We start from the raw sequence: 21956 nt of genomic DNA, 5'->3' as shown, positions 1-21956 counted from the left end.
ATCAATGAACCTTATGAGTGAATCCCAAAAGATTGAAAAGGCTACAGTGGCGGTATTCGGTGTGTGTGTGTGTGTGTGTTTTCATAAGGGTGCAGGCACAGCCGTCCGATTGCAATCTCTAACACCAGAATATGAAACTTGTTTTGACGTCCGGTGCTGCAGATCCAACTTGATGACCAGATAAATTAACAGGTTCAATTTTCTAATCATGCTTCTGAGCTTTTTAGAGATGACAACTCTTTTCAGGAGGTTCATGCAGATTTTTTAGACTATGCCGATCTTGTTCGACCGATTCCTCCAACTGGAATAGGTCAGATGCCAACGTGTCCCCTCCTCAGACACAAACCAGCGCACGTATAGCAGGCCTGGAAACAGCAGACAGATATCAGATTCAGCTGCAGACAGTGCCAGAGCACGGCATGCTTTATCCTGCTCTTAAAATGCTGCCCCCGCCCTGAAGAAAGCACGCTCAAGTTCTGACAAGTTGTTCAGCAAAAGAGCAAGGATGGAAAAATATGTTTAGGCTACTTCCCTTATCCGTCTGTAAGTTGTGAATTGATGCAGCTGAAAAGATTTGGGAAAGGTTGAATTATTTGGAATTTGATCATGGATGGAGAGGACTACTTTGATTTGAGATAATCCGCTGCGTAATCTATGGAAATAAATGCACGCTCTGCTTTATCACTTTGCCTGTCCATGTCGTTTGCCATAGCTCTTCATCATGTCCCTGGTATTTTTACCATGGTAATGTAATTTCCCGTTAACTGTTTTGGCGTCTCCGGAGCTAGTAATGTCAGTCACGCACATTCTTATTGAATTTGTAGAATTCATGATTGTTTAAAAAAGCACATTTGCTTCTTTGTTGTTTCACTGTGAAGCACATTGTGACTTCTTACAAACAACATTCATGAAAGCCCATTGTAATGAATGGCAGCGTGCTCACAGACTCTGCTATCTTCATTCAGTTCCTGGGACAATCTATTGATTAATGTTTTCAGTTTCTCTGAAAATACTGTCGCAGCCTGTATAGCCACCCACTTCACTCCAGCAGCTCAAGATGTCCCGGTCCCCTAGGGCAGGGTTTTGAGTTGCAGCTACGACGAGCAGGTTCCCACAGTATAACGTATCTGTGTGATAACATTACCGTAGAGAAGCCGTCAAAACAGCCACGCAGACCGACGAAACCAGCTGCGTCAACAGCTAAAATGTTCCTTGGGAGTGATTGTATTTCAGCTTTTAGTGGCGACCATTGTCCACGTCCATATTTCTTTCTTTTCTCACAGTTACGCAACTTGTTATACTTTTACCGGTGTTGTGATTTACTGGCGATCCATTAGAACATCTGTGCATGCTCTAACCCTTAGAATAAAGCGTCGTTTGGGGGATGTTTTACAGTTTCATCTATGTAAATAAAGGGGAAATTACGCCGACATTACCAGATTATAAATAAGTAATTAGTCAACAAACAAACCCAGACTTTCCATGTTGAAGCTGAACATCGTTGTTTGTGTCCCAGTAGTTTGCTTTGTACAGCTGATAGCCGAGATGCCACAGGGCAGAGGCTGTCAGGTCGATCCTGTTAAACAGCAGGTGTCCTTGTTAACGTACCCAAACATCCTTCCTCTGCTGTTTGTTTTGGTCTCCTTTTCACTGCACAGCTCTTATAAGTCGAACCACCCACCTGATTTTCCTACCAGTAATATTTTGTTTTGACTTGTGTCTGATCACAGGTTGTTGTTTTTCCCCCCTCCACTGAGCTTATGACACACTTAAAGATTTAAGCAGCTTGTAACTTAGCCATCCAGCCATGCAAGATGGCCGTGTATTGCACGCTGGCTTGGTTTCACCTTAGACTCTGCCTCTGTGTCAGTCAAGCTGGACATAAGCCAGTCTCACATCCATGTTGGCGGTCAAATATGAGGCCGGGACCTCAGACCTTTTTTCTCAAGGATTTAGTCTGGTGAACTAATTCGCAGAGCATCTGTGTGTGACATTAGCTAATATGCACACAGTTGCTTTGAAGCAGTCTTCACCCTCGGAGCAGACTGGATACTGATACGATTATGTTGAATTAACCTTACTCTATTTGATTTGTTTGTTTGTTTATGGGCCATCTACTGTAGCACTGCCTCCTCTCTTGTGTTTCTGCTCGAAAACTTAACCTCTGATTTCTCAGGGCCTATACGGGGCCTCGGCCTACATCTGGAGGGATCAACACGTTAAGCCGCAGCCTTTTAACCCTCAAATTCTGTCAATCCATTACAAGCACGTTCACTGCAGCTGCAGCTCCGCTTCATAATATTTTTGCAGCAGTGTCTTCCACTTTTTTCCAGGAAGATCTTTCATCTTCGTAGCCCCTAAATTCTCCAGGTTTTCTTGTGAATACAGAGGTCAATTTACAATCTGAGGATCAAAGAAGCAGAAATGTACAGTGTAGACAGTACTCTATTTTTTGTTTATTAATGTAATTTCTTACACAAGACACACATTTTAAATGATTGGATGAGGAATTATAGTAAATATATCAACTGTGTGTGGATCAGTGGTATTTGAGGAGGGTCAGCAGTTGAAAACAGCATTTTCTTGACCTTGTAACACAATAAATATATTTTCAAAGGTTTTATGTTCATCCATTGAGGCGTAAGAAATTATGTGAACAATCCTACAGGCTACACTCTGAAGAAACAAGATTTTGTTTTGTTAAAGTTCCTGTATTAAACATTTTGAGAGAAGCATAGTTTTACATTTCCCCTCTTACACTTCTCTCAGACTGACACATGACCAGATTGCAGCTGACTGTAGCTTGGTCAAACTCACCAGTCAGTCAGTGTTGAAATAAGCCAAATAGACGGTCAGGTTTTCACTATACTGTGAATCAGAAAAAATACCCACTGGTTTCTACTGTTACAGTTCCTGGGAAGGTTTCACAATGATATATTGGTTTGGGTGGGTTGACCGTGTCAGCATGGACGAGGGTCACTGTTTTGTTGTGACACCATACTGTAGAATTGAGGAAGTCATTATGAGGCACAGTGAGACGCTATGTGCATTTCTACATGGATTGAGCATTTTAATCCTTTCACAGTATTTACACAGCACCTAGATAGTTGATAGTGAAAAGAGACATTGAAATCTCACAAACTCGGGCCTTTGTAAAGATGAGAACTTTATTATCAAACATCTGTTCAGATACAGATACAGACACAGATACTCAACAAAAAACTCATTGATATGTGAGGGAAGTCTACCACAAACGCTGGAAAACTCACACGCTTCACCGTGTCAGCCCTATCATTGGGCTACAGGAAATACAAACCAGTTCTTTGTGATCATGTGAGATAAGAGGTGGATGTTGTAGCCATGACATCCAGTAACCGTCAAAACACACAAAGGGGAAACTATGTCCAAACTGGTAGGCTACTGTATAAACTGAAAAAACTCTGTCTCTCTAACATCAGATTAATGTCATTACCTCCCATTCAAAAGCAAGTTGTAAAATCTCTCCTCCTTTAAATACACTTTACTCCACTGCTGTGTTCTTCAATAAACCGCTGTATCTTTACTTCTACCTTCTTGTCATGTTTGCAGTCGCTTGCTGTGCAACTGCTCGGCTGCGTTGTAGAGATTAGTGGGTGCAGTAAGTCGTGCACCCCTTTGGGACAGACCTTTCTATTCTGGGGGTAATTACAAGGCTTCCAGAGGGTGGGTAAGAGACCAGTAGGACCCTTTTTAATCCTGGCATTTAATTTGTGATGGTTAGGGTCTCGTACGAGGGAAGGGCTGCACGAGTGGAATTTATGGAAATGGCCCCACCCTGACTGAAACATATGTACAGAGTATCCCTGTTGCCTTCCACCACATTATACAAGCCATAATATAACGTTCCCCCTTCACACATTCCTTTCGCAGTAGAAACTGTTTTTTATTTAGGGCCCGTCAGTTATGATTCAGCTGAGAATATGCTTATCATCGGTGCGCTGCAGAACTTTCTGTTCGTTTTCACAAACTCCAGAGATGCTTCATCACAACGTCATGGCTTTCTGGGGACATTATCATTTTCCACTGTGTCTGACCCCATTTCTGTGTGTCTGTGTCTGTGCGGATTCTGACTGACAACACGGTTTGCACTGTACACACAGAGGTTAAAAACCAAAGTAATTTTATTTTCGATTGAACCAGAGAAACCCGGTCAATAAGCTTGTAATCACAGCTGAACTTTTCAGGGTCATCTACAGTCTGCAGCCAATCGGATTCCCATGCTTCCTTGTTTCTCTGCAAAGCTTCAGCTGCTTTCAACTTTTAACTTAATTCTTGTTTGTCAGAATGAGTGTGTCCCTAATGCAATGTTTGGAAAGATGCTGCATTTCTCTTTGTGGTTATTGGAAGCTCAGAGGTGATTTTATTTCTGTTTATTTTTATATATTGCCTTGAGCTTTGTGTGTTATTATGATTTCTTTGTTATGCTGCCTGCTTATTCTAGGCCATGACACAAAATCATAAAAAGGCAACACCAAAGCAGCAGAAAAGTGTTACTGCCTGTTGAAAACCAGATAGAAAAGGGGTCAAGTTTTGTTTTTCTGCCCTTGCATGCTTAATAATTAACGGAAAAGTCCAGGAAAGAGAGAAAAGGTTCACACAAACACGTTTGGGCTTCAGTTTCTGTCGGAGTGTGGTTGTGCTAGAGATTGTTTAACAACTCAGCTGCTTCTTTAACCTCAAGTGTTAGGTTGAAAAATCCTCAACCTTGTCTTGTGACAGTTTGATTGCTTCTGCTCATCTGCTGTCAAGCTCCTGACCAGTCTGCAGCAAAACTCTCCAATACAAACGATACAGGACAATAACACAGTCCATGACAAATGTCACCATACTTTAGAGTCACGTATGTTTCCTGTTGCATGTACCTGGCTGGTGCCCACGAGGTCACCAAAACAACCGTCCTGGCTTTTACCGGGATGATCTGTCCCACCAGAACAGAAGCCGTCCATGGGAACGGGACCTGTCTGTTATTCCAGCTGCATGACTTTCTTTTCAGAGGCAGCTACCCAGGACTGTACGGCTCCCACTGTTATCCATTCATGACTGCACCGTCGCGGATCGCCATTGATGTCTGTAACACCAGCCCTGCTGTGGAGATAAAGCTTTTCACATGAGCTCAGCTTTCTTGAATCGAGCCACAGTGTCGCGCTTAATATGGGAACGTAAATCTAAGAAGCGCTTCACGAGATGACGTACAGCATCAGCCGTCGATAGCATGTGACTTGGACGTGGACCAGAAATCTTTAAGCTGAGGCAGTTTTACATGTTGGCACCTGGAAGGAGAAGTTGAAGTTGGAAGAAATCATGTAACTCGGTGCATGTGGCTTGATTTGAGAAAGGCAACGTGTCTGATGCTGAATGTGGCCGTCCGAGTGCTTGCTCTCAGCTGTGAAGGAAAAAGTTTGAAATCCCCTCTGTTTGATTTGTGACTTCCTTTTGGCAGAGGAGTTTCTGAGACTTGGATTGAATAAATGCATTGTCTCAGTTACAGTCTCAGTTACAGGCCATGTTATACTGTGTTCCTGCTACATTTTCCTATCAACTTGATTGGACTCTGCTGTGTTGAGTAACACAATATACATCAGAAAGCTCCCTGACGTCTTGTGTCTGCAATATGCATGGCTAACACTTGACTCACTTCTGAAGAACACACAAAAAAAAGACAATTATTTTGTCAACACCTGCACGGAAACCTGCAGGGCCTGAACCAGGCACTCGACTTCTGTTCTCGAATGACAATATGTCTGATTTTCTCACCTCCTGTATGAACAGGGAGGTGACAGAGTAGTAATTAGTGCTTCCGCAACAGGGGCAAAGCCCAGGAAAGATTACGCAAATGAGTCTGCTGACGTAGAAAAAGCGTTGCGGCAGCCTGTCATGTCATTTATACACGTGATAATAAAAACGGAGAATACACCCTGGAGTTGAATTAAACCTCTAGAGCTGCTCCCTCCTCGTTAATGTTGGCAGGAAACTGCAACTTAAAGGGTGTGTTGCACTTTCAGGCTTTTAACAATGTCAGGTATACTGTATAAGATACTGTAACACAAGTGACCAGTCAGTGATGTTCAGCACTTCCTGCTCCTCCCTGAACTTCCCTGATCCTTTAGGAAGCTCTACCATCTGAGAAGGGATTTCGGTATCTCTATAGAACTTAGTGCGGAGTCGGACCCTGGTTCCTCCAGAGGAAACAGCATGTACAGTAGTTTGTTTTTCAATATGAATTATAAATGTGTTCCAATGACATTATTTTGTTGTCTTTGTGTACACCATTAATGTTGTATGTGGTAGTAGGAATCATCCTGTGTTATTAATGCTTGAAAGAATTTACAGCATATTTAAAACAACACTCGGATGAAATGCTGCATTTTTGATTTTCACCGCAGAATGCGAGGAACGAAGCAAGAATGGAAGAAGGTCTGTCAGCTGCAGTATTAATCAAAAATTTTCGCCGTACTCATGTAATGGGATTTTCTGTTAAGACAATAACATTTTGTGACTTCACTTATACACTTAGTCACTTGGCAAACACAAGAAATGAAGGACCTGGTCTGACCTGACTGAAATAGTTCTTACATTATTACATTACTGGTTTGCATGCAAAGTCTTGCAGCGACAGGCCAAATTACTGTGACGTTGTGTGTGTGCTGTGCATTTCTTCCAACTGAGATACTACTGTCTGTGACGAGCTTCCTGCATAGAAAACGAAATTCCTAACACATTTTCATCGCATTGGTGTTTATCCAGTGTAACAAAAAAGATCTCATGATGTTGCAAAGTAGCAGTATTTATAGATTTCTGGATGCTATAAGCCAGTACTTTGCCGAGATGCAGGAGGTGACGCTTGCGCTGTAAATCATGCGGGAGTGTCTGGGATTGTTTAGATTAAACTCCTCTGGATATTTCGTCTGTAGCTTCATCATAACCAGACTGTGAGGATCATTTCTGCTCAGTGGGCTGGGGGGTGTTTTATTATATACAGGAAAAGTTTAAGCTACATGATTTAACGTATAGGTTTCTCTGTGGATGTTTCCCATCCCATCTGACTTTCCTCACTAACCCCTGTCGCACTCTCACTGCCTCCCATATTGCTCTCTCCTGCCATAATCCACATTTACATATTTTATACCTTTTTAGCTCTGTTTTCCCTCCTGCAGCTCTCCAAACAAGCCCTCTCCAAACAAACCCTAAACAAGTTGTCCAAAGCCAGTGCAGTGGAGGGGGAGGGGGTGAGCTGGGCGGCGGCCACGGTTCGGCTGCATCCTATTAGGACTGGGAGTGTTGAAAAGGGGCGTGGCCTGCTGGAGGCAGTAACATCTGTGCCTGTTGTCCCCTCTGCCCCCACGGCATTCTGCAGAGAAAGGCAAAGAGACGGAGGTTAGGGAGGGAGTGTGGATACGCCAAGGAGGAGAAGAAGTACTTGCCGGCCAGCTGGCTTTGCAAACAACAGCTCATGCTGCATGGCGAGTTTATCCCTTGTTTGCCCCCCTCCTTCCCCTCCCCTCCCCACACACTAAAACGCTCCTCTCGTCTATCTGGGATTTTCCTCTGTGCTGATATTGACAGCCTCTGTGATTCAGGGTGCTTATTAGCAGCTCCGACCCCGAGCAGACGACTTTGAACCTGCGTGGATTTACAAAAACGCTGCGCAGGGAAATGCTGCTGCGCTGTGCTGCTGCTGCTGCTGCTGCTGCTGCTGCGTGCCGTGTACAAGCATCGCTGCGTTTCTGTGGACAGTGGGACAGAAAGCTTGGCAGTGAGTTGAGGATATAAAGGGAATGCTCAGAGCACAACAGAGGCGAGCTCACTCCTGGACAGGGTAAGACGAGCTCAATGAATCTTTCCTGTTGTAGCCTGTAATCAAATGAGTGCAAGGAAACGGAGCGCAGGAGCCGGCTATCTGCTGACTGGAATGTGTGTGTGTGTGTTTGTGTGTGTGTGGCAGATAGTCCGAGGCTATCATGTCAGTGTGTGTGTGTGTGTGTGTGTGTTTGAATGAGGGGAGTTTGGGCTGATGGTTTCTTTATCACGCCCCAGGATACAGACTGGATTCCTCTCAGCAAGACATAGGTGATTGTGTCATGTCTGTCTAATTAGGAGGTGTCGGTGTGGAAAGCGGTGTTGCCGTAGTAACCGTGGGGGGAGGGGAAAGGGAAACGGGGAGGATGACAGGGCTGCTCCGACCTATGTGCCCGGGGGGCTGATTTCGTGGTGAGAGAGTTTTGTCCTCTGTATGCGGGGAATGCCCCTTAATGACAAGGCTGGTGCAGAGATAGGGTTAGGTGGTGGTAGAAATATGCGGTCACGCACACACACACACACATTACACACACATAGACACACACACAGAGAGGCTACAGGCTGCTATACCTCCCACCGGCTTCTCTCTGTGGTTTGGCGAACGCAGCCCCGTTATCAGTGTCAAGAGAGTGTGAGAGAGAGAGAGAGGATGGCATACTCTTTTCCATGATGGGGGGGTGGAGTGCAGATAATCAGGTCAATGAAAAGGAAAGTCACCTTGAGCTCAGGAGGGTCTGCTCATTCTCCTCGCTCATTTCCTGTCATTGCCCATCCTTCTCAGGTTGCACTCACTCCCTCGTCTTCTCTCAAGAGGAGGCACAGTGCACGCATGCATGTATGTAAAACGCCAATACGGGGACGATGTAACGGAGGACGTGCAGCTTTGTAATTCTGCAGGATTTCATGGTGGCTCTGAGTGATGGCGAGCGAGATTTCGCCCTGTAATCCTTAATGGTTTGGATATTTGTTTTTGTCTGCTGAATTAGAGGGACAATCCTATTTTCTCCCCCTATAAACATCCCGAGCAGATTAAAAAGGAGGGTAATGTGCGGTGGAAAGGGGCTTACATTAAATCACCAACCCACCCAGCTTGCACCGGTCACCCACCGCTCTGGTTACCATAGCAACTGAGGAAGAGGTAGGGATTTTTTTTTTTTTTTTTTTTTAAGGACACGCTGCAGCTCCAAAGTATCCTGGAAGAGATTACAGCGCTCCCCACACCCTATTTCTGATGAACTGAGAGGTCGAGGCTGTTTTACTGCTCAGAAATACGTTTGTGACTAATGTTGGACCGTATCCAGATGTGGTGCAGATAATTATGTGAACTCTCTCTCCTGTCACACACAGAGAGGGAGATCACGATGGCGCCTCTTGGTGCTGTTTCCAAGCGTTCATTTGTTTCTGTCTTTTGATGTTGATAAAAGTGCAGACAGAGCCTGGAGATGACTAATTCGATGATGGTACCGATTCTCCTCTCTTTTCTGCTGATAAGCAATGCCTTATTGATCCTCTGCTTGAGTAGCTCCCAACCTGTCAGACTAAATCCATGCAGCTGTAGCAGATGAGCTAAAGTGCTCCCTCATCAGCATCACCCATTATGTTTAAAATGGATGTTACTCATTATATTAGAGGGATTTTTTTAAAACATATTTTTCAATAGGAAGTCAAAGTTCGTTACGTTTCATCCACTTTATGATATCAAACCTGTATTCATTACTTTGTTGTGTTGCAGTTTACACAAAATATGGATTACATTTATAACATTTTTTTCATTTCCTGTTTGGAAATCACTTCTCTAGTTGAGTCTGCATTTATTACAACTAGATGCTCCCGGTAGGGCTTTCTTGAGATTATCATTGTGTGCTTCCCTGGTTGTGAAGTGCTGGATACAACCGACAGTTCATTTGAGACCCTCCTCCCACAATAAGTTCAAGTTCCTGGATAATCCAATCTTAATGACAACGCATTGTTTTCCCACCATCTGCTCACTGAATAATATGTTTTGGTTCATTACATTCAAGGCAGGAGCTGCACATGCAGAACGTCCGCGACATAGTGGGCAAATATCAGAGTGGAAAATTAGTAAACGCCTGAACTAGCATGACAAGTACAGATCATTAAAGTTAAGCTGCTGTTGTGAAATAGACAACTAGTGTATGCCAGATGTGAACATCTGTGCTCTGTGGTAATTTTTTTTTTTCCAATTTGTCACAATTGGGATGCCTCACCATAAAGACAACTTTTTCTTCATGTGCTATTTTTAGACTAAACTGTTTTGATTGGAACTTAGCCAACGAGCTAAACCCGGATGAATAAGACAAAACCCTGGCAAGCATATTGTCTCATGTTTGAGTAGTCTCCTTCTTTGCCCCAAGTCTAACCTCCACTTGAAGGGTTGACCCGAGGAAGAATGCTAACATGTTGAGAGTGGGGGGTTGGAGAGTCTGTCTGCAGAACGAGTTTGACAACCTCTCCTGGAAAGAGCAGCAGCCTTTTAACCTGCTTTTTAATCTCTGTCCTCCCCAACATTTCAGCCGCACACTCCCTAATCCTAAATGGACATTTTTTGCTTTGTGCTATAACTCTTTTGTGTGAGACTCCAACTAGGTGATTGTGAATTCCCCTGCAGGACCGTGCTCATTAGTTCAAAGTAGTCCGGGAAGTTTCTCTGTGGATCCATGGTATAGTTTCTGGTTCTGTGCAAAACATGCTACTCTAATACGCAGCTCATTAAAGTGCAAAAGTCAAAACAAACATATGGTGAGCCGTCCATTAAATGGACAATTTCCAGGCTTTTAAATCATTGTGGTTTCTTTTAAAGGGAAAAAGCTTGTAAAAAAGCTGGAAGGTACCACAAATTGGATTCACCAGTGATTGAATCTTTCCCAAGCAACACAACAACTTTACTGACAAACATCTATCAGTACTGCATTTGCACAACCCCTTTGTTCGTGAAATAACGCAGCAAGTTCCCAGACCTCACATGTCAACAGTTCATATTATCAGAGAATCTGCTGATCAAACATCCAGTACGGCACGAGAAGCGAACGCTGACTCAGTCATCTCTTATCACAGCTTCAATCTTTCTTCTGTTCCTCTTTTATGTAAATTTTCGACTAGATTATTAACTTTGACTATTGAAAACAGGTGTGACTAGAGATACAGAGGCTGCTCTTGAACTAATCTGAGTCATCACAGACTGTGACCGTGATACTGTTTCCAGATGAAACGTGTGAAGACCACGAGGACGACGATTAGATTACCTTTGTGTGGCATGGTTTACAGAGTTCCTGTTTAGCCGGACCACACCACAGGTCAGATGGCCGGGTGATGGAGTTTCCCCATTTCGCACGAACAAGCAGCGTTGAGAACTAAAGTGCTTCTTATTTTACTTTTACTTTTTATTTTTCCCCACAAAAAAAGTACCTGGCTACAAATATAGGGACTCTTCGGATAAATCTACTTTCCATAGTAGAGAGTTGACTTTATTGCCTTTGCGAGCCGAAGGTCAGACTTTTCCTCCGTAGACACACTCCTGTGAGCCTCTAACTATTTTGGTTAGGGAATGAAATTTACATTGTTTTACATTGTAGTCAGCTGTGATACAGATCTAGAAACTGGATAAAGCTTCAAAATGAGTAGAAAGGGACTGGATCTGCAAATAAGAACTGTTTTCCCGCTTAATTAATAAATTGCTTCATCTGTAAAATGTGTAAAAATCACTTTCCACAGCCCAAGGGAGATAAATTTTAATATTTTCAGACTGCATAATTATTTGTTGGTCATTGCAGACCCAAAACGTAAAGAAGGACTTGATGAAGTTGAATGAATTTCCATTTGTTTGTTAAATTGTACTTCCATTAATAATAGTGATTGATTAAATATATAGTACAACCAGCAGCAGCTCCCTTTACTGTTGTTTAGAAATCAACACATATATCAACCCACACAGACACACTGTACCGTATGTCATCATGAAAACTGGGATAACCACACCAAAGGAGTCACATTACATCCAAACATATGTAATTCTTTTCACAACCATCACAGCTCAGACAAACTTGGTTACAGTCAACAGTCTCACAAGATGTGAACTTTGTTAACCCTCAGCCATGTGTGTAAAACGTGTCAGCTGGTGGAAGAAACGCTTCCTTTGTCTATCTCCTTGCCGATACCCCTTTCTCTGCGCGCCCTCTCTCCGTCTCTGTATGTTAATCCTGTAATCTGAGAGCCACTCACTCACTACTCCCTCGACCATGTGACAATAATGCTCCAGGGCCGACGCCTTTGTCATATCTTGACACGTAATCCTGTAATGTAAAGGCACATGGGCACACACACACACACACACACGCACATCAGGGGCCAAACGACTTTGCTACTGCTTTCAAACACTGAGGACAGTTTTGACGGCTCTCTCTTGTTTGAACTGACCTCAGCTGAGAAATGATTGATTTTAATCTCCTCTTAACCTGCCAGTCAGCATTTTTATCATGCCCCAGTTATTTTCTGATGTGTGTCCAAGTCTGCGTGTGTTTACTCATTGTGTACTGAGGGTGCCATTAAGTAATTGGCAGAATGAGCACTCTGCATGGCATCCAGCTGTGCAAGACAATCGGGCACCACTGTGCCATTTGCACCATAGCTAAATCAGAGACAATTTCACAATTTGAAACACCGTGTTGAACATGAACACAACTGCCAAATAGCTACTACAGTCTGGGGGAGTAACATAGTTATAACTGTTGGTTAGCTCTTGTCAATATTAACTTAGTTTGACCCAAGAGTGTCGTCATTTATGTTTTTATATGCATACTACAGCTCCTTTGAGAGCATTTTGATTGTTGTTGTTGTTGCATATCTCATGGTTGTGAACTCTTCTCTTGAGTAAAACAGTTTTGAATTTCACAAGTTAAGCAAGCAGTCTGTTTCCAAATGTGGGTTTCTGGTTGATTTTCAGCTGGGGCAGCTCAGGCTCAGGCTCGGTGTTTTGATGGAAGGACTACCATTAGTCCTCACAGTTTGACTCCTGAGCCTTTTGTATGCAGCTGTCCACATTGATCCAAAATAAATTACCAAGTGCAGTGCACAACAGTCGCGGGGGTTTCCAAAACTCCATAAGCCTCTGGAGTGAAGCGCACAGGAATCCTTAAACCATGAACTGTGACTGCTGGCTTTTTTTTAATGAGCACACTTTTGCACGTAGTAACAGTTTTTTTTAGCTTTTTCTTTGCGTGAGAAACGGTGTTTAATGGAATAGAGTGAACCAACTCTACCCACAATGTCAAGTTGCTTTCCGTTGGAAATACTCTGATGACATGATCATCAAATCGCAAGTCTGATCCATCCCAAATCCTAAATCAGAAAAGAAGATTAAACTTCTGTGCACCAAATGCCTCTCTGCTCCGCCTATAACACATCTGCAGCTATAGACTGCTGCATGCTGAAGCACTCGGTCAACATTGGTTACAATCATTTTCATTTCTCTGTAGTTAAAGCAAATGCTTGGAATTGAATTTAGTTTTTGATGCAACACATTATATGATCATTTGAAACCATATGTTATGCACATGATACACATGATGAGTGTAAGTGCCTAATATTGTTTCAGCATTCATTCTCATCATCATGTGCTGCAACCCTTTTGTTAGCAAATGAAATTATATGGCAGAAATAGATTTTATTACCTGGTCTTGTGCAGCCCTAATATAGCAATAATGCGTTATTGATTCCATTTCCTAAGAGTAATTTCATTTTCACGCAGAGGTCAGAAGGTCAGAGTAGAGCAGAACAGTGTCTTTATATCCACATCCTTATTCAAGGTTTTTTCCCCACATTGCTCTTGGCCCACATTTTTCTCTGCTTAATTAGAAACATGGCAGAAGAAGTGTTCAGCTGTGTCTTGTCCCCACCAGTATTAGCCTATAGTGTGGTCTGTGATACGGGCAGCCATTAGTGGATTAAGATTTCAAAAAAAATTAAAAGTAAAGTACATCTCAGAGCCAGAAACTGCTGAGAGATGCCAGCTGGTGCAGAAGAAGGTATTTCACACATCTGTTTTCAATACTCTACTGTCCACTGTGTTCTCTCTCCAAGGTTGAATTCCTGCTCCAAGTCAGGCACATGTCGGGTTATTAGCATCAGCTTAAAGTTGACCTGTTCTTATTTATAAATTAAAAAAAGAAGGTACCTATTTATGCCGGCAATTATTTAATGACAGACTACATGATTGTAGTATTTAAGTGGGTCTACTTTGAATAAAAGCTGGTTTGTGGTTTAACACAAGTCTTTGCTTTATTTCTAAGTGTTTGCATATGGACAGCTCAAATTTCACTGCAATGATCAATTATTGACCAGTTAAAGATTTTTAATCTATCCTGCTTTGTTTCTGTCTGTGCTGAAACACCATTAAGTAAATAATTAAAGTGTTAAAATAAGTGTGGACAGGGAAGGAGGTTGAATAAAACAGACAGAACTAAACAAAAAGAAATGTAAAAGAGACAAAGAAGAGGAGACAGATTGATGAAAAGTGTCAGGTCATCTTTGAATTCTCGCTCTCTGTTCTTCATTCCTCTTCGCACATGTTTAGTAACGTGAGACTCTCTCTTGTGTTTAGCTTGAGATGCTGTTCTCGACTTCTGCCTTTTCTCCAGCCGACCTGACAGTTGAGTTGTGCGGCAGGTTTTTTTTTTTTTTAACGGAGAGGTCTCTGCGCAGGCACCATGCGAGGGCTCGCACTCACTTTACAAACACTGGGATCCTTTTTACAGTCTGGACTCGTGCCAGGTCATCCACTAAACCACATGGTCAAGAAAACAACAAGGCTATCCAAGGATAGAAATCTCCTTCAGACAAAGGGAGAAGTGTTTGTATGAATATGGGTGGGCGGGTTTAATTATTGGACGTGTATGAATGAAGAAGTGCAAAATAATCCGCAGAAACAAGCTGCTTTGTACTATAAGCTGGAAAAGTCATGATGTTTCTCCACCGCAGTCCAAGACTCTATTTATGTTAGTATAAACGGTATTTGTCTTGATTATGTGGAAAGTGCAGCTGTTTCATAGCTTTATCATCATCTCGCACACTGTTAACATTTCAGACGTGCCTAATACGAAGATAATTCCTGGTATAACCATTGATTCTGCTGGCTTTTTACTGCTTTAACAGATAAGGGTCTGTTTGACAGGTTAAGTTACACATGCACGAACTGCATAGAGGTAGTCTGTGTTCTCTCTCGGAGCGAGCAGGTGACAGTCGAAGGTGTTGTTGTATGGGTGTTGTTCAGGGTCACAGGGCTCACCTGGCTATGGGAGGAATGTCCTCTTGTTCCAACAGGCCTCTGTTAAGTTGGCAACCTTGACCGTCTGACAGACAACCAACCTCCAGGGGAGGGGGGGTTATTATCAGAGCACTCGGGTCTCACAGGTTAACAGTTACCACGCTCAACACAAAGTCTTCACATTAACACAGTTTGCATGTGCTTAAAAGCTTCCTTGTCTCTTTGCCCTCTTTGTGGTTTCTGTGTCTCCGCGTCCCCGACACATGGCCGAGCTGTGGCGCATCCACAGGTTCCTGAGAGCTGGACGGGGACCAGCGCGGTCTCGCTCTGCCTCAGGGGTTTGTACAAAGTTTACAGCTCGCTTTAGCTAATGGAAAAGATGGGTAGTTTTGTGGACTAATATGGTCAAAGAGGGCTTTGAATGGCTCCTTCCCTTCATACTAGAATAGATGGTGAGCGTGAAGCCGAGCGGCTGCTGCTTAGGCCTGTGGTAGTCTATTTGGAAAAGTCAAGGATGTGTCAAAATAAATACACCATGTGTGTGTTCATGGAGTGAGCTGGTGTGTACTTTACCCCACGTTTGGCCATTTGGCCTCTGGCACTTTGTCTGTGTAGTACACCATAAGCTTGTTCATTCATTTAACATTGTGTATGTTTATTCATTTGCTGTCTTTATTTAGAGCAGAGGGATTACTTTAGTAATGACTTAAATTTTGCTTTTGTTAGTTTTGTTTTGACAGTTTGTGCAGTAATTGGTAGTTTGTCAGCCAGCATGAGACAGAAGTTGTAAAGTGGTCTTGTGTGTGATCAAATGGTCATTGTAGCAGTTCATTATTAGTTTGCCTTGGAAGCAAATATTACATTGATATATGTTTTTTATCTTTGTGTTTTGATCCTATTCCTTTCTTGGGATTAGCTTCTTTAGTTTTTGTTAGCATTGGTATATTAAAGCAGGCCTGTGTGTCAAGCAAAGATTAAAGAACTTCTTAGGATGAAAAACGAGGACTCTAGAGTCTGTTCCAAAATGTTAAACCTACAGCCGCTGGTTACAGGAAACACAGATGAAGCAAAAAAAAAGTGACTAAAATAGGACAGTGATGGCATCAGGCTTTATTTAAGTAGACCACAAAATTTACTTTTTATAAGCAGACTCTATTTAGACAAAGTCGCCGTTGGAAATGTCCTCACTTTCCCTTTTGGAAAGAGATAACTTTAGCTGTCGTCTGTTGCCTCAGCCCACTGAGCATAGAGAAGATGAGGGAGCTGACCTGACCAGGTTGAATTTAGAAATGCATTATGCGGCATTATGATGCATTCTGTCCGGGGCGAAGCCTCTGACTTATAGGAAATCACTGGGAAAGGTCAAGTGAATGTGGTTATGTTTCGGCGGGCTGCCGGTCACTAAGAAAAGACGTCCAGAAATTCCTGCAGGTCAGCACAGCCTCTGTGGTTTATGACACTTGGCATCACACCGCTGGACGCAGCAGGGAGACTGGAGCGCTGTTTTTGCGACATTGCTGACGACAGTGTCCTCGTGGATATCTGAACACCACATCTTTTATTTGCTACACAGCAGACGACTCTAGTGCACTTATTATCTTGTCCATTATCCCAGCATGGAGTCCAGCCAGCGGCTCAGAGAACACGTACCACAGCTGTCTCCTCCCTCACACACTGTGTTTGTGTGAATTAGTAGTTTGTCACAAATCAGACCAGTTTATGCTTTTGCTAGTAAGATTTTAGCACCGTCTTGTCCTAAAATCTTAACTTGTTTTTCAGTTTCTAGCTTTAGCAACAATTTAAGCTTCCAGTCTTTTCATCGTTGTAACCTGAGGACCAAATGCATACAGTTTCATCTGATTCCAGGTTAAAATATCCTCAGAAGAGATGATCAAAGGGCTGTGACATGAACAAGATCCAGAGTCTACAGCCACGGTAGCGGCTCTGTGAGGCTGTACTCTGACACAGCAGTGGTACGACTTGAATGCTAAAGCTAGCATGACAACATAATGACAGTGACAATGATAACATGCTGATGTTCAGCAGATAATATATCAAAGATGTTCACCATGGAAGTTCAGCATGTAACCGTACTAGCATTTGTCTGTCAAGACATTTCATGCAAAGAGCATTTGATGGTAATCCATCTAGATGTTGAAATATTCACTCTAGATTATAGCTGTGTTGACAGATATACTTACATTGCCATCTCTTGAGCCCCACTCCTGAGCACGACTAAAAAAAAAACCCATCAAAAAATACCCTTAAGCACTGGGAAACCTACATAACTGGCGATGCTGTCAATCCGGCTGGCTTGTCATCTGGCGGAAGGAAACTTCCTGTAATGCGCTCAACCCTCCTCGGCAATTCTGTTCATTTATGACAGCTGATCTCTATGTATTTTTATCCGTGATATACAGGCGCGGCGGAAGGGGGCAAGAGTCCAACAGGATTGCACACATTTCCTACGCTGCTAGTAAAGCTGCAGCTGCTAGAAAACAAACCAAATGTGTGGTTGTGTCTTCTAAAGGAAAAGGAGCTGGTGATGACGACTGAGGCAGGGTATGCTGGAGTTTGATGCCGACTCCAAATGTTGTAAATATCACCTGTCATTGGGACAGCTTGCAGGCCAACTTAGACGCCGTTTAAGCATCTCGGGGTTTACAAGAACGACTGTTGTTGTTGCTCTTAGCGCCTGTGACCAAGCCGGTCTCCAAAACAACAAAAGGCCTTACACACCTCTCACCGCAGTCTTTGTAAACACACCCTTTTAATCAGTACTCATTAGGTCCTTAGAGGAAAGCTGATGCTGAATAGGGAGGAAGGGGAGATGAAAAGGGTTGAATAATACGCTAATCCTGGCAAATTATGGTCTCCATTTCAAAAAATCACACTCTCATGAGACGCTATTGTGAAAACATTGTAATTAAATCTCTTCACCAGTGCAGTGTATTGTAGTTTCCCCTCAATAATGATGACCCTGGGCTATTATTCATTACCAGAGGCAGAGGTTCATGTTCCAAGTGTGAAAGCTTCATGGTCTTAATAGGGCTTGTGTCAACCGGCTGCTGAAAAGTTCCACTAATGACAATATGGCCCGAGCCAGTTTGGCCCAAGGGTTGTTATGGGGCTTTGGATCATCGAAGAGAACAGAAAGTGTTAGTCTCTGTATTTGGTACTCCTCAAATTGATACATCTTTGTATTTGTGGAAGTTATTATTTCCTATTCATCCGTCTCTGGGAAAACTTTGTTACTTCTGTTACTGATTTTCATGAATGCCAATTTAAAATCACAAACTTAAGTGAAGACTCAATCGTGCTTTTTTGAGGCTTGATTCGTGTTTCTAAACTCATCGTCTCCCCTCGTTGTGTCCGCAGTTCTCTCTGACGGAGGCCGAACTCTGAGGTGGAGGAGGCTGTAAAGAGGCACTGAAGGAGCCTCTCCCACCCCTCCCTACCTGACCAGCTGGACCCAAGCGGACAGCCATGGCTCCTCGGAAGCGCGGCGGCGGCGGGCGAGGTGGCCTCTCCTTCATCTTCTGCTGTTTTAACAGCAACGATCACCCAGAGATCACCTACAGGCTGCGGGAGGACTTTGCCTTGCAGGCCATGGAGCCGGCGCTGCCGATGCCGGGATACGACGAGCTGGATGGCATGTTCTCCGAGTTGGTGGTAAGATAATCAACAATGTGTCTATTCATGTTTCAGTGTAGATCTTTTTAAGCTTGTTTTAATTGATAAAGTGGGTGAATCTAAGTTGTCTGTTAAGCTAAAGCCCGTAGATTATTTTGTTGTGCTCCATTGTTACACAAAAAGCTATTAAAAAAACATCACACCGTTGCACTGAAGTAACCCCACCTACACCATCCTGCTGCCTGCTATAATACTCAACAGTGTCCACGGCTGAAAATAGTCCCCAACAGATACACCGTTTACTCCTGTTTGGGTGATGTCAGCCAAAAACTACAGGACCCAGCTGTTTTAGCCCTTTTCAAAAATGAAAATATACATGTTTGAGCTGCTTTTTTCTTATTTTGACGTAGCTGGGCCTGGGGCTGAGCACCAGAGACAGGGAAGCAAAGCTGGAATGTATTACAAACATTACACATCGTGGGGGATCTGGTCTCTTTGTGGCATTGAAAAATAACGTCACTTATCCTTCAATAAACCCTCATATCAGTTTTCTGTTCTTCTTAAATCAGCTTAACAACTCAGAGTGATGCATATCTCGTGTGAAAGAACCAACTGTTGTAATAATGTTCAGCCTCCTTTTGTTATCAGAATATAATTGATGATTGATAATTAGCACTCCTCCTTTGATCTGTTGTGCAAGATTTTGGAGTTGTTATTGTCATAGAGCTGTTAAGAGCATCTACATGAACCAACAAGATTAAGATATTAACACTAAAAAACACAGTCTCTTTCACTGAATTTGCACTTCAGCCATTGCATTTCATCATTATTGAAGTCTGAAGAGCCTCTGTCATATATTCTTGCTTGATTGTTTACTCTGTTACGTCTTAAGACATTCACAAATGAACCGTCACTTCCTCCCTGTTTACACTATCCGGAGAGTAACGGGGCCAGGCTGCCATTCTTCCTCTGTCTTATTGTCACTTCTAATTTGCCGTGCTCTCCTGTCTTTTCTGGCCCCATTTTTCTCTCCCATGGTTTCCACAGTAATCTAAGCATGACATTTTTGCACATCAATAGACCTCATTCAGGAGCTCTTAATGTCTCGGCCTCCTCCGTCTGCTAATTGCTTGTTTTTGTCTACCACCCTTTATGAAGACATAATTGAGTAAGTTGAGTGTGACGACAAGGAGGCTTTCAGTTGCTCTGTTTACCAAAAGACAACAGCCACGTGCTTTTCTTTTCACCCAGTACGAGGCGAGCCACCATGTGCGTGCATAATCGGAACGGGTTTGCTTCAAAAAAAAAAAAAAAAAAAGACTCACGTTGTGGAAGAAGTTGTGCTCTGCTGCTGTTACAATCAATAAAACCTGACCTTTGAACTTGAACGATTTTCCAAAAACCTGCAAATGGAGGTTACGTGTTTGTTTGTTTTTCCTATACTGAACCCAGAGAGACGCAGTTACTCTAATCTACTATCAAACAATGAACCAATCAGCAAAGCACACATTTTAGTCAGCTTCCTTTTCACCATTCAATATTTATGAGTGAGGATGTGGACCTAATTCACAAGATCAATCAATAGCCCCCCTACAACCATTTGATCAGTGCACATATTGATTCACTGGAGTTTTAGCACAAAAACATCCCCAATTCTCATTATGAGGAATCGCTGTAAAACATTTAGCAGATTTTATTTGTTGCCCAGATGGCCATAAGAAAGAAATGAGGCTGTGTTTAGACTTCACACTGCTGTTTTGTCTCTCTTTAGGGTTAAATTACTTAAAAGCCTTCTCATGACTTACAGCATCTCTCACATGAAGCACATTTAGCTATAGTTGACTTAAGACTGGAACGAATTTGGACTGAAACACAAATACTGTATGTAAAAGCGCGGAAAACTCTCGCATAAGTTACGAATCTACAGTTGACTCTTTGTTGTCGATGCAATATTAAATTATTGAGTTGTGTCTCGTCTCCCGTTTGAATTCTCCCCCAAGAATGTGTGACGTTGAGCGTTTTTGACAAAGCGTTTTACATCCTGACCCCGACTTTAAAATTCAGCTTTATGCTCCATAACGGTAAAGATGCCAATTAAAACGTGTTGATATGTTTCAATTGTCCAGAGCTCCCTCAAAGTTAAACAGCTCCCAGCAGCACCCTTTGTGTGCCTCCGAGAAATATCTGTTACACATTGTGACGCATGTTGTTTCCAGATGTTATTTACCACATGTCGGGTAGGCAGACCACGCCTCATCTTTTCCCCCATTACTCACACGTCTGAAGCCTGCGAGACATCTGATTTGATTCAGAGTTATACTGAATTTACGATGCGAGCACCCGGTGATATCCCACCGAACATGGAGAGATTTAGCACAAACCCATATCAAAACTGAAAACAGAGCTCTGCTTGCAACTACTTCTGGCACATGCTTTTTGTTTTTTGGGGGTGGAAAAAACAAAACAAAATTGATTGATGTAGATATTTCTAAATTTGCAGCATGATGGTTTGATAGCCTGTGGAAACCTGTCTGTTCTTTGTGAAGGATGTTTTTAGGGCGATGCTTTATTTCGAAGCAGTGAATATTATCTTGTCCGTTCAGCCACCCGTGAAGGATTGTGAACACAGTAATAGTTATTTTTCATCCAGTTTCCCAAACATTTACTAAGCCTTTTTGTTATTTTTTGTTTTTTTTCTCCCCACTTTGCAGGATGAGCTCGACCTCACCGAGAAACACAGGGAAGCCATGTTCGCCCTGCCTGCGGAGAAGAAGTGGCAAATCTACTGCAGCAAAAAGAAGGTAGAGGGCTTTATGTCAACCTCCACATATACAGTAGCTTCCAGAGGTTTGCTGCTGTGTCTGGCTGCACGTCCTGAGTAATATCTGCAAAATGTGTCATATTCTGTCTGTGCGATTTCATGCGTCACTCCTGAAGACTGTTTTCTAAAACACAGACCACAGTGCCTTGCATCACTGTGTCCCTGTGTTTACGACAAGCCCCGGCATGAGCGTGCTGTCTGCAAACTCCATCTGGGGACTGCAGATGATCATTTCTAATCTTTAACATCAGATGTATATCAACTGCTTATCAGATGAGAACACACCTGAAAATCTTGGATATAATATCGTAAATCCTTTAGTTTAGAGCAAGTCATATCAACTAGATTCTGTAAAGCACTGCAGGCAAACCTTTGCCCTCAAATGAA

The 21956-nt window shown here is 42.8% G+C and overlaps 1 protein-coding gene across 4 annotated transcripts in view; it reads left to right on the top strand.

Moving 5' to 3' along the window:
* Positions 1–21956, top strand: part of daam1b (dishevelled associated activator of morphogenesis 1b) — a 49661-nt gene that overhangs the window by 7048 nt on the left and 20657 nt on the right. For 2 of the 4 annotated variants that reach the window (XM_085771309.1, XM_085771307.1), the window contains exons 2-3: positions 18494–18787; positions 21460–21549. In XM_085771309.1, coding sequence (XP_085627435.1) covers positions 18602–18787; positions 21460–21549 — 276 coding nt within the window. In that variant the 5' untranslated portion in view covers positions 18494–18601. Of the gene's footprint in view, positions 1–7193; positions 7856–18493; positions 18788–21459; positions 21550–21956 lie in introns of those variants that run through there. The other 2 variants (XM_085771308.1, XM_085771310.1) reach the window with 2 other exon arrangements.

Source organism: Trachurus japonicus, chromosome 24 (assembly GCF_045865225.1).
Source record: "Trachurus japonicus isolate A0001 chromosome 24, Traja_1.0".
NCBI classification, from domain to species: domain Eukaryota; kingdom Metazoa; phylum Chordata; class Actinopteri; order Carangiformes; family Carangidae; genus Trachurus; species Trachurus japonicus.
Note: the sequence above shows the minus strand (reverse complement) of the source record. Positions and strands in the feature narration are given on the sequence as shown.